Source organism: Callospermophilus lateralis, chromosome 15 (genome assembly GCF_048772815.1).
Source record: "Callospermophilus lateralis isolate mCalLat2 chromosome 15, mCalLat2.hap1, whole genome shotgun sequence".
NCBI lineage: Eukaryota > Metazoa > Chordata > Mammalia > Rodentia > Sciuridae > Callospermophilus > Callospermophilus lateralis.
In genome coordinates this window covers 38,804,672-38,816,995 of record NC_135319.1, presented here as the reverse complement: position 1 = coordinate 38,816,995, position 12,324 = coordinate 38,804,672, and the positions used below count along the sequence as shown (strand labels likewise).

Here is a 12,324-nt window from a genome sequence, read left to right as displayed (position 1 = left end):
GATGCATAGAAATAATGAAATGCAATGCCTTTCTTGAACATAACCCTGTACATAACTTCTAGTCCTCCCTGATGCGTAAAGTAAATTTGATAAGAGCAACTCCAATATCGTAATGATTAATGTTGACTTTTTTTTTTTTTAATTTCAAAGCAACCTAAGTCAGCAGATTCAGAGAAGTGTGAGGATAACCATCTCTAAGGCCAGATTCTCATTGTGTTACATACACTCTTCTATTTTCACAAGGAAACTTGTCTGTAATATCTTTGAGAGGCACCACAGAAAGGATACAAACATAATGGAAGGGGACATTTCTGGCACAAGCTTTTGAGAGTTCAGGTTTTCAGGTGTAGAATTCTCTGACCACTTAGCTGTATGAATCTCCTCTTTTATCACTACATAGCTCTACCCTTCTTAGTGAACAAAGATATTCCTTTAATAACAGATAGGTCAGTTTTAACATTAGGTTTCAGTCCAAGGTGTAAATAACACATAGACAAAGATTATTTTCATTCCCCTTCTCTTGTAACTTCACTGTATTTTGAATTCATAAAATCTTTTTTCTAATTCTGACCAGTTTATTGTTCTCTTCCACCTTCCTTATTATCTCTCCTTCCCCTAAAGCATTGAGACCATTGCTTAAATGAACCATTCTTCCAGGGTCCCATTCTCTGCTAGGGAAAAATAACAGAAAACCAGTAAGCAAATCTTTGAGAGTTCATGTAGTAACAACAAGAAGGTGAGGAAATAGGGAGAAAAGTAGTTTTAATTAGACGCAACAGCTTCATTAATTCTGATAACTGTTCATCTTTTTTTTCTGGGAAGAGGAAATAGAACAAAAAAATCTCATTTTCTTCTTCTAGTCTAGTTGCACACACCTCACATCTTTGAAGTATGGAGATCCAAGTAAAATGATCTAGATATGAAGGTATCTGACTGCCCTTTCACAGTAATTTGCCAAAGCCAGTACCGATTTTCCTCTGCAGAAATGCTGCTCTCATATCAAAATGGTCAATCACTGAAGGAACAAATAGAAAGTTGCTCCAAAAATGTAATAAGTGTCCTTTTTCCTTCTTTCCCTGCCTGCAAAATCCTGAAAACAATCCAGCTTGTATTCCAGGGCATTTTGAACCAAAATTGTCTTCAAGTAAGAATAGCTATAACGTATATAGGTGAATGCTTGCTTTGTTTAAAGCAACAACATTCAGAGCACTGTATAGAAATAAGCTCATATAGTTCTTAGAATGTCCATATGTGGTCGGTGCTACTGTTATCACTGAAGAAACTGAGGCACGGAGGAGTAATTGATCTTTCTTGATTTATACATAGTAGGAAGTAGTCTGTTTTGGGAAACAGTTCAAGATAATATGAATCCAGATTTACTCAACTACTATGATATATTTATTTTTTCTTATACTTTAGAAAGAAGAGATTGATTAAAAGCAAGAGACTTGATTAAAGAAGATTAGACAGAGACAACAATATCCCCTGTGCCTTGCACAGTAGCATATGCCTGTAATCCCAGGGGCTCAGGAGGTTGAGGCAGGAGGACTGTGAGATCAAAACCAGCCTCAGCAACTTAGCAAGGCCCTAAGCAACTCAGTGAGAACCTGTCTCTAAATAAAATACAAAGAAAGGGCTGGAGATGTGGCTCAATTGTTAAGTGCCCCTGAACAAAAAACAAAAACCAAAACAAAACAAAGCATGTAAGGAAGAATACATAAATGGTGTTCTTACAGGTACCATTGACTTTCTGGGGCACTCTGAAGTTAGACTCCCTATTATATTTTTTACAATTCAATTCCTACCCCCTGCCTTTTTTTTTAATGCTCACATCGTGGTATTAAAATGACAAAACTGTGAGGTAGGCAAAACAAGATCAAATACATGTCAAAATCTTATAAAGACAACTGGGCCACCTGGATGGTTCTCATGACTAGCACAAACTGTGTACATGGGTGGGCAACTGCCGCAGTCTCTGGCTGGGCACAAATCACGAGTCTCCACACAGCTTGTAGATTCAAACAGTAATTCTTTATTCCCGAACTCACACCGGCCGTCTATAAACACGCTCTGGGGGAATCCACGTTCTCTGCCCAAATCCACTTCTCCCCAAATCACTACTCTGCCCAAATCCACTCCACATGGGCTTCTGTCTCCCAAAATATACTGTCTGACCCTAAGCACTCAAGAGGAACTCAGTAGCAGGATATGCCCTATTCTAAAGGGGGAACACCCTAATCTCCTATTATGCTAAACTGCCCTATTCTAAAGGGGGAACACCCTAATCTCCTATTATGCTAAACCGTCCTGGTCCTTGAGCAAGGTCACCTTTCAGAAGTCCTTCCACTAGACAGCATGGGAGTAAGCTGGCAAGGAAATTGTCATACCTACTTGGCTGATGGCTCCCAGCAGGCAACTGTGTGACAGCTAATTTTATAACATATTCCTTCAAAATAAGGCTGGATCATTATTTAAGATGAACAGAGGGTACCTCTTTTTAAGTACTTCTGTTGAATTGTTCTCAGGCCTATACCATTTTTGTCTGAGAGAAAATTTCCACTCATTGCATTTTCCTTTGAAGTGATGCTACAGTAAGTGGATTTACTTAGGTAAGATTTAGGATATCTTCTCTTTAAAGCTGGAAGGACAACACAGGGCCAACTGGGGGAAGAATTTGATTTATGCTCCTGTGTTAAATGTCCCAGATTATATATTTGTCAGGCTTGGACTCTCTGTGTTTGAAGTAATATGGAGAAAAGATAATATGATAAAAACCTAATACCAATAACTAAAAAAACCATAAAATACGGATTAAAATAGAAAAATTAAAAGTAACCTTGTTGGTAAAATGCAGTTTTAAATGTATATAGTGTCCAAAGTATAATTTTCGTTGCTAGAATCAGGAAAATACCTTTGTCTTTAGGCATCTCAGAGATTTCCAAGAGCATCTCTAAGCTGCTATTTACTATAATAAACACCTGGAAATGAAGATGCAATGAAATCCATCTTCTTTGTAGCATTTTCTGAATCTTAACACAGTAAAACTTTTATTTTTTTAGATAAAATTTCATGTAAGACTTTAGTCTGATTGGTACCTACCCAAGACCAAAGTATGTAAAACTAATTGCCAATACACTGGGATGCAAATCTTTTATATATGCAAATATAGATGTTTATCTATCAATATAAATATACATCCATTGTTTTATGAACCACTCAAACTAACATGCATTCTTTTATTTTCAGAGGCAAAGGCCCACTAAAGCATACAACTGAGGTGATATATGCAGCTAAAATGATATCAGAATCAGGATCAAGGATGGATGTCCTCGCTCGGCAGATTGCTAACCAGGTGAATTATTTACAAATGGAAATTGTGAAATCCATGCTCATTGCTCCTTGCCATTCAAACATTAATTAGAGCAAAGATGGATTTTTATTCTATTGTATATTTTCCTTAAATTGCATTTGGGTTATTTTTCATTTTATAACATTATTAATATACAACTTATTAACATTAATATACAAGTATCAATAATATTATCAAGAATTAATTTATAAAGTGGACAATTAATTCTAAGGAAGCTTAACTTCTTTTAGGGGAAATTTCTTTTCACTTTAAATGTTTTCAAATGATTTTTTGAATCAGCTTTTTCATTTCAAAAATACTGTTAATTTTAATTGGCAGTTAATAACCAAACAGTGTTTTTTCCTTGACACTTTAGATTGCTTATTTTTGCTTTTCAAAAATGAAGACATTTAAAATTTTTATTATGTTAAGTTTCTTGGGTTAACAATATATTATAACATTATATATAAAACTAAAAGACAAATACTAATTAGTGAATACTAAAGTGAAAATATATAACAAAGAAAGTATATCATTCTTATGGAAACTGGTGTTTCTAAACACTTTGATTTCCTTTCATTAGATGTCTTATGGCTCTTTTTCAGTTTTCTAAGTAGCAGCTACATCATTTAAGTTACCTTCTGAATAGCTTTAATTGGAAAATCTGTCAGTTCCATTAGTTAATTTATTGAGATATTCAATTAATATTTAGACTGGGGTATAACATTACTTTGAAGTCTAATATTTAATTCAGCTTCATAATTAATATTAATTCCTTCTCAGAAAATAACACTTCTCTTTTTGGCTTTGCACTTATTCCATATCATTTCATATAATTCCATATTCTTTATTATTTGAATATACAATATATGAAAAGCAAATAAAAACTGATAATAGCAGAGAAAATATTTTTTAAAGTCCTTGAGTTATACATATCATTTATTGTCTTGGCTTTAAGAATTATACAAATTTTATTAATCTTATGTTTTAGTACAAATTGAGCATCCTTAAAAAATCCAAAAATAGATTTGATACTTTAATAAGTTTTGGATTTTAGGGCATTTTGTTTTCAGATTTTCAGATTATGCATGTTCAACCAATATTCCAAAATTTAAAAAAAAAATTATTTATAAATAAGTCTCCAAAACTTGACACACTTCTGGTCCCAAGTATTTCAGATGGGGAATATTCAGCCAGTATGGAACACCTATAATTGAAAGCAAGTTGTATTCTACTATAAATCAAAATGTCCAACTCTGAATAAATGACTACAGCTCACATATGCCCCTATATTTTTCTTATTTTAGAATTTTATTGCATTCACTTTTAAAAGACAGACTAAATATTGTTGGAATTGGTGAAAACTTACAGTTCATTACACAGACTTACATATACTAATAACTTTTAACATACTAAATTCTTCCTATCCTTTTTCTTCTGTATATTTTGGAATTCACAGTTTTTAAAGTTCAAATACTTTGTCACTTGGAAGTTTTTTTCTTATGTTGGGTATTCTTTAATTTGACCAGACAACCTTATAGTAGGTACTTATATAATATAGCTTCATTAAATTATGCCATTGTTTTTAACATTATTCAGATTGTAAGAGAGAAAGCAAAGGTACAATTTCACTTCCATATAGCTTTGACATTTTACAACAAGCTGAAGGAAATAGTCACTGACTAATGAAGAATTATGGATGACTGTATGGACTTTTCCATTTCATATGGTATAGTAGTTTCAAATGAATTATTTCTGTTATGAACAAATAGGGTTCTGAAGAATCAAACTTGCTAATAAATAAACAGGTTATGTTTTCATAGTGGCCATCTTGGGAGATTGTCCATGAAAATGTTCTGATTTTTTTTAAAGATTGACATATAAATTTTAGGCATTAAATAATAACTGATTTTGATTGTGGAATAAAATGATGAAAACAAGGCCATTTTCAGTGGCTAATGCATATTATGAAAAAACTCTCCGGGGGCATTAGTTGCTATCTAGTTTGTTCAATGTAGTAAAGAATTTCTATGATGCTGTTTAGTCTGCTTTTTACTGGAGTATCAGAAGGCCAAATGCTAAGTAATTTCCAATTTAATCTAGTATAAACTTGAAATACATAAATACATATTATATTGTAGTATAATATATGCATATATTATTAGATCAATAATAGTTTTATTTTGCATGACTTCTAAAGCTCATATGCAGAGAGAATGAAATGCAATCTGATTAGTTGAGGCTTCTAATTATGCTTGCCTGGTTCCCTCTTTCTTCATTCTTCCTCCCCACCTTACTTCCTTGTGCATGCATTCATTGTGCATATACCAGGTATAATTCACTAATAAGGAATTACTGTCAGCTAACAAGAAAGAGAAGAACTAAAATAGTTTAATTAGTTGTGTATGTTTTTATTATTTTAATTGTACATATTTATGTGGTACAGAGTAATAATTTGATACATGTGTACAATATGTAATGATAAAATCATAATAGTTAACATTTCCATCTCAACATTTAATTTTTTGGATTAATGTATAATAATTGAACTAATTTATGCAGTACAGTATGATAAAACCCTTCTATTTAAATACCCAGTACACTCAGGAAATTTATTTGTATCAATCACTTAATATCTCTAAAACTTTCCCATGCTCCCAGATAGGCAGAATAAATATTGTCAAAATAGTCATACTTCCAAAAACATTATACAGATATAATGCAATTACTATTAAAATTCCAATGACATTCTTCATAAAATAGAAAAAGCAATCATGAAATTTATTTGAAAAAAATAAGAGACCCAGAATAGCCAAAGCAATCCTTTGCAAGAAAAGTGACGCAGGAGCATCACAATAGTGAACCTTAAACTATACTCCAGAGCAATAGTAACAAAAATGGCATGATATTGTCACCAAAATAGGCTTGTAGATCAATGGTACAGAATAGAGAACACAGAGACAAACACATAAATACAGTTATCTCATACTAGAAAAAGGTGCCAAAAACATTCATTGGAGAAAAGATAGCGTATTCAACAAATGGTGCTGACAAACTTGGAAATTCATATGTAGCAAAATGAAATTAAATCCCTATCTCTCACCCTGTCAAAACTCAACTCAAAGCAGATCAAGAACCTAAAAGAATTATACTAGAGACTCTGTGCCTATAGAGGAAAAACTAGTCCCAAATCTTCTTCATGAACTCAGGACCTGACTTTCTTAACAAGACTCCTAAAGCCAAAGAAGTAAAATCAAGAATCAATAAATGGGATGGATTCAAATTAAAAAGCTTCTTCTAAGCAAAGGACACAATCAATAAAATGAGCAGAGAGTCTATAGATTGGGAGAAAATCTTTACCACATGCACTTCAAATAAAGCATTAATCTCTAGGCTATATAAAGAACTCAAAAAACTTAACACTGAAAAATAAATAACCCAATCAATAAGTGGGCTAAGGAACTGAACAGATACTTCACAGAAGAGGAAATACAATCCATCAACAAATATATGAAAATGTGTTCAACATCTCTGGCAATTAGAGAGTGCAAATCAAAACTACTCTAAGATTTCATCTCACTCCAGTCAGAATGGCAATCATTAAGAATACAGGCAGCAATAAATATTGGCAAGGGTGTGGGGGAAAAGCTACACTCATACATTGCTAGCGGGACTGCAAATTGGTACAACCACTATGGAAAGCAGTATGAAGACTCCTCAGAAAACTTGGAATGGAACCACCATTTGATCCAGTTATCCCACTCCTTGGTTTATACTCAAAGGACTTAAAATCAGCATACTACAGCAATGCAGCCACATTAATATTTAGAGCAATTCATAATTGCTAAACTATGGAATCAACCTAGGTGTCCTTTAATAGATAAATGGATAAAAATAAGTGACATATATATATATATATATATATATATATATATATATATATATATATTTCAGTGGAATATTACTCAACTTTAAAGAAAGAATGAAACTATGGCATTTGCCAGTAAATGGATGGATTTGGAGAATATGATGCTAAGCAAACAAGGCCAATCCCCCAAAATCCAAAGGCTGAATGTTTTCTCTAATATGAAGATGCTAATTCACAATAAGGCGAGCAGGGCACTAGAGAAGAATAGAGTTCCCTTAGATTAGGTAGAGGGGATGTGGGGATAGGAAGGATAGTAGAAGGAAACAGATATTATTACTGTATGTATATATGTAACTGCATGACCAATGTGATTCTTCAACATGTACACTCAGAAAAATGAGAAATTATATCCCATCTATGTATGATTCATCAAAGTGCATAAATGCATTCTACTGTTATGCAAAACTAATTAAAACAAATAAAAAAGTGTATTGAGATGCTGTGGTAGCTTAATAATACATCTAAAACATGCTTTTCTAAGTCCTATAGAACCCATACAATTTTTTGTCTTTATTACACAATATAATCTTAAAGGACAACATGTTTTTAGCTATCAAAAAATTTAAACATTTCTCTTATAAATATGCAGAATGACAGGTTGGAGAAGTGGAAAAGATTCCAGACCCCTGTCACAAATTTCTTTCTATTCCTGCACACTATAATGTAATTCTCCATTTTAGCAGATATTATAAATTTCATAAGATAGGAATTATACACAAAAAGAGTTCAATTAGTTACAGAAGCAATATACCCCCAAATAGGAAGGAGATGAATAGCAGCCAAAAGTAAACTTAGCATCTGTTAAAGCGTGTTGCACAAGAAGAGAACAAAATTAGACTTTCTGACCCTGTGTGGTATTTCTGAAGCCTATTTGCTTGTTATATTTTTTTAAAACAAAGATATGCAGGCTGTTGACTGGGTCCTGCCACCTAATCATAAATGAACACAATTAAAATCAACTTTTAGTGCTAAATGCATTGACGGTTAATGTTAATTCAAGTAAAGATGACATTTTAAAATAAAGAAGTATAAGTCAAATCACTCACATTGCACTCAATCTGCACATGTACTTTATATTGATATTTTGATAAAATATTGTTGGTGGTTAGTCTCATTTGACTTTTCATGCTGAGGCTCTGAGTCAAAAACGGTATTTTAATGAAACTAAGCCAGAATTAAACTTCTGGAGCATTCATTATACCATAATTACATGTCATTTAAGGATATAATTCCCAAATACACCTTGTGAAAGTTTGTTTGTTTTGATGTTATTATTGGTCTGCAATTTATTTCAGACAAACATTAGAGCCTAGATTTGTTTTATAGAGTAATGAACTCTTACTTCATAAAAATAAGTATTTAACAGCTTCTCAGGAATTAAATAGACTTAATACAGGATATTTGATGTGTTCTTGTTCTTGAGTGATAGTCTCTTGCTTAAAAGGATGATGTTTTACCATTTTTCCCTTTTACTGAATCTGTCATTTTCCCACTGAAACAACTTCTTACATGCTATGAGAAGATTATATATTTAGGTTAATTTCATGTATGGATCATGGCTCCCGGAACCAAAGTATAAAGTGGTGTTCTAGAGTATAGGAGGTGGGGGTGCCTTAGTTATAGGAGGGCAGAGGGAGCTGAGGGAAGTTTATTCTTACAGCTGCTACTGTCTTTAATTCCAAATAGTCAGAGTTTGTTTGAGTTAACTTTTCCACATACAAATTCTGTGTGCAAGATAACACATTTTTATGAGTTCATTTCAATTCAAGTCATTCATCGAATTTCAGGCAAAATGGAGGTGAGTTGTAATCTATTAATAACCTATCTGTTTATTATTCATTTATTTATTTACTTTTGTAGTGCTGGGTCCTTTTGAAAAAATTTCTCATAGACATCAACATAAAATTGAAAAGTAGGAACATCTGCTGGAGGAAGCAAACATTGGAGAAGAAAGAAAATATCTTTACCTTTAATTTTTATTAGTGTTTAAAGTATATGCCATGTTCTTAAGAACCATAAAACCAAATTGAAACTAAAAGTGAATTTAAAAGAGTTCTTAAACTCAAGACAATTTTAGTGTAAACAGAGAGACATAACAACATTTTAATAGCATATCATTTCTGATAACAACATTTATGCATGGAGATAAGTCACAAATCATAGTTTCTCAAATGTAGTTCTCAAAAATCAGACATTTAGTTTGACAATATGAGTCAGTATTGTCTTCCATCACTGACATTATAAAGGAGTTTCAATGTATTTTTCATCATATTTCCCTGGGTACATTCTCTGTTCCATGTTTCAGAAACTTGAGTTTGTAAATTAGCAGTCAGAATAAATAGAGCAAAGAAAAAGAAATCTCTACTATGTTGAAGATTTCTAGGTACAGGACCATCACAAATTAATGACTGCTCATACTTAAATACTACTAGAAAGGTTTTATTAGTTTTTTTGTTACTATAATAAAAAACTGAAACTGGATAAATTTATAGAGAAAAGAAGTTACTGTTCTAGAGGTCCAAAGGTCCAAATCTGGTGATGGCCTTGTTGCTGGCAGAGTCCTAGGTGGCATGATATCACATGGCAAGAGAGAGGGATATAGATGCCTTTTCTGGTTTCTTTGCTCTTCCTATAAAGCCACCAGTGTTCAGTCATGGGAGTTCACCCAGATGACCTTGTTGAATTCTAGTCACCTCCGAATGACCCCACTTCTAAATACTGTAGGCAGATTGAGTTTCCACTCTTTTAGTGGCTCACAATTTGGATTAAACTTCAACACATCACCTTGGAGAACATACTTAAACTATATCCAAACCATAGCATTAAATTTGGTAGTAAGCAACATAGAGTATGAAGTGGTTGAAAATTAAATATGTTGAGTGTGAAATGTTAACAAGACACTGAAATGGGATGGACAAATGCCATATGTGTATGGATCTCTTGAAGGCATGGGTGGATTACTGAGATTTGAAATTTATACTTTGTAAGTGGCAGATGAAGTCAGGCTATTGTCTACTTTTATTGAAGAAGGTAAGAGTCAAAGATGGCCCAGGATATAATAGCAATAGGAGCAGTCAAAAAGAAACCAAATGCTTACCAAGTAGGTCATAAAAACTCTTATAGAATTAGAAAAAAAAACATTCATGAAATGAAATTCTCTTATGAGAATTAAGAGACAGCAGGATATCAAGAAGATAAAAGATCTAAAAGCTACAGAGAGATGAAATAAGGGAAGGATGGCAACAGATACAGTACTCTTTCAAATTATGAGACCACTAGGAATATTAAAGAAATAAAATTCTGTGGAATGGAATTGAAGTTAGTGTCCAGCATATACAGGAAATAAGGAATTCACATCAGAACATTTTTAGAAGATATGGTCCTGAAAAAAAACATGAGAGGGCTAGGGCTGTAGCTCAGTGGTAGAGCACTTGCCTTACACATATGAGGCCTGGGTTCAATCCTCAGCACCACATAAAAATTAAAAATTAATGAAAAATGAAGATATTGTTTCCATATACAACTCAGAAAATATTTAAAAAAGGAGAAACAAGGGACATGGACCACTGTGATAAGAGAAGCTTTGTTTAGAGTGTTCATGTTGATAGGCTCAAAGATTGGAAAAAGAGACATTAACAGTACAGTAAAAAAGAATCATTGAAGACTTATAACTCTGAGAAAGGTAAAATGAGATAGCCACTGGGCTGGATTAGAGGTGAAGGGATGAGCCCTGTGGGAAGAGAAAGGTCATGGACATGGCATGCTTTTACTGCCACTGATTGCTTAAAATTTCTATTCTTGAAATTCAAAATGACACCTAATACTTTTCATTACCAGGCTTTGCCAGCTTAGCAGAATTTAAATTGTAACCTGTAATTGCAAAAGTCATTTTAAATGTGTTTTAAATAAAATTTTTACTCTAATATGAGCAAAAGAAAAAATTGCTAAGATTATGAATAAAGATCTTTATAAGTGTTCACTTTGCTAATTCATCCTCCAAATTTAACTGGAAAGGAATGAAGAGTTTTTAATTTTCCTCTTTTTACTAGAAGGTGCATTCTGTATTGGTACTAAGAATCTTACTAAAAGAGTGGAAATGGCTTTAATATGAGAAAACCATTTAGGTTGACAGGATATCTTCTTACCTGTACTAGATGACCCCATGGTTATAAAACTTAAATTTATAAAAACAAAACAATATATTAAAGAGCTAACCAGTTATTCTAGTCAATATCTCCTGTCTTAAAAAAATGGTAAATAATAACCAAAGTATGCTGATATTCTGCTACTTGGTTTGCCAAAAATCCCTGGTGGTATTCCTTTAAAAGTAGGACATATCTCAACATTGTAAAAACTGCATATGATAAACTCAAGGCCAACATTATTCTACATGGAGAAAAATTGAAAGCATTCCCTCTAAAAACTGGAGCAAGACAAGGATGCCCTCTTTCACCATTTCTACTCAACATTGTCCTTGAAACTGTAGCCAGAGCAATTAGACAGAAGAAAGAAATTAAAGGGATATGAATAGGAAAAGAAAAACTCAAACTATCACTGCTTGTGATGTCATGATTCTATATTTAGAAGCTCCAAAACAATTCCACTGTAAAATTTCTAGAACTAATAAATGAACTCAGTAAATATCAGTATATAATATCAATACCCAGAAATCAATATGGGCCTATACATCAGTGATGAATTCACTGAAAGAGAAATTAGAAAAACTGCCCCATTAGCAAGCACCTTAAACAAATAAAACTTGGGAATCAATCTAACAAAAGAGGTGAAAGACTTCTATAATGAAAAAAACTACAGAACACTAAAGAAAGAAATTGAAGAAGAACTTAGAAGATGGAAAGATCTACCATGCACTTGGATAAGCAGAATTAACATTGTTCAAATGGCCATATCCCCAAAACCATTAAACAGATTTAAAGCAATTCCTGCTTAATTAATTAATTTGTTTAATGAATTTAATTTAATTTAAAGCAATTACAATGACATTCTTCATAGAATTAGTAAAAGCAATCATGAAATTCATCTGAAA

General features: G+C 32.7%; 1 protein-coding gene across 1 annotated transcript in view; it reads left to right on the top strand.

The window, feature by feature from the left end:
- Positions 1-12,324, top strand: part of Ctnna3 (catenin alpha 3) — a 1,643,966-nt gene that overhangs the window by 1,583,285 nt on the left and 48,357 nt on the right. The window contains exon 16 of the mRNA XM_076834267.1: positions 3,247-3,352. Coding sequence (XP_076690382.1) covers positions 3,247-3,352 — 106 coding nt within the window. The remainder of the gene's footprint in view (positions 1-3,246; positions 3,353-12,324) is intronic.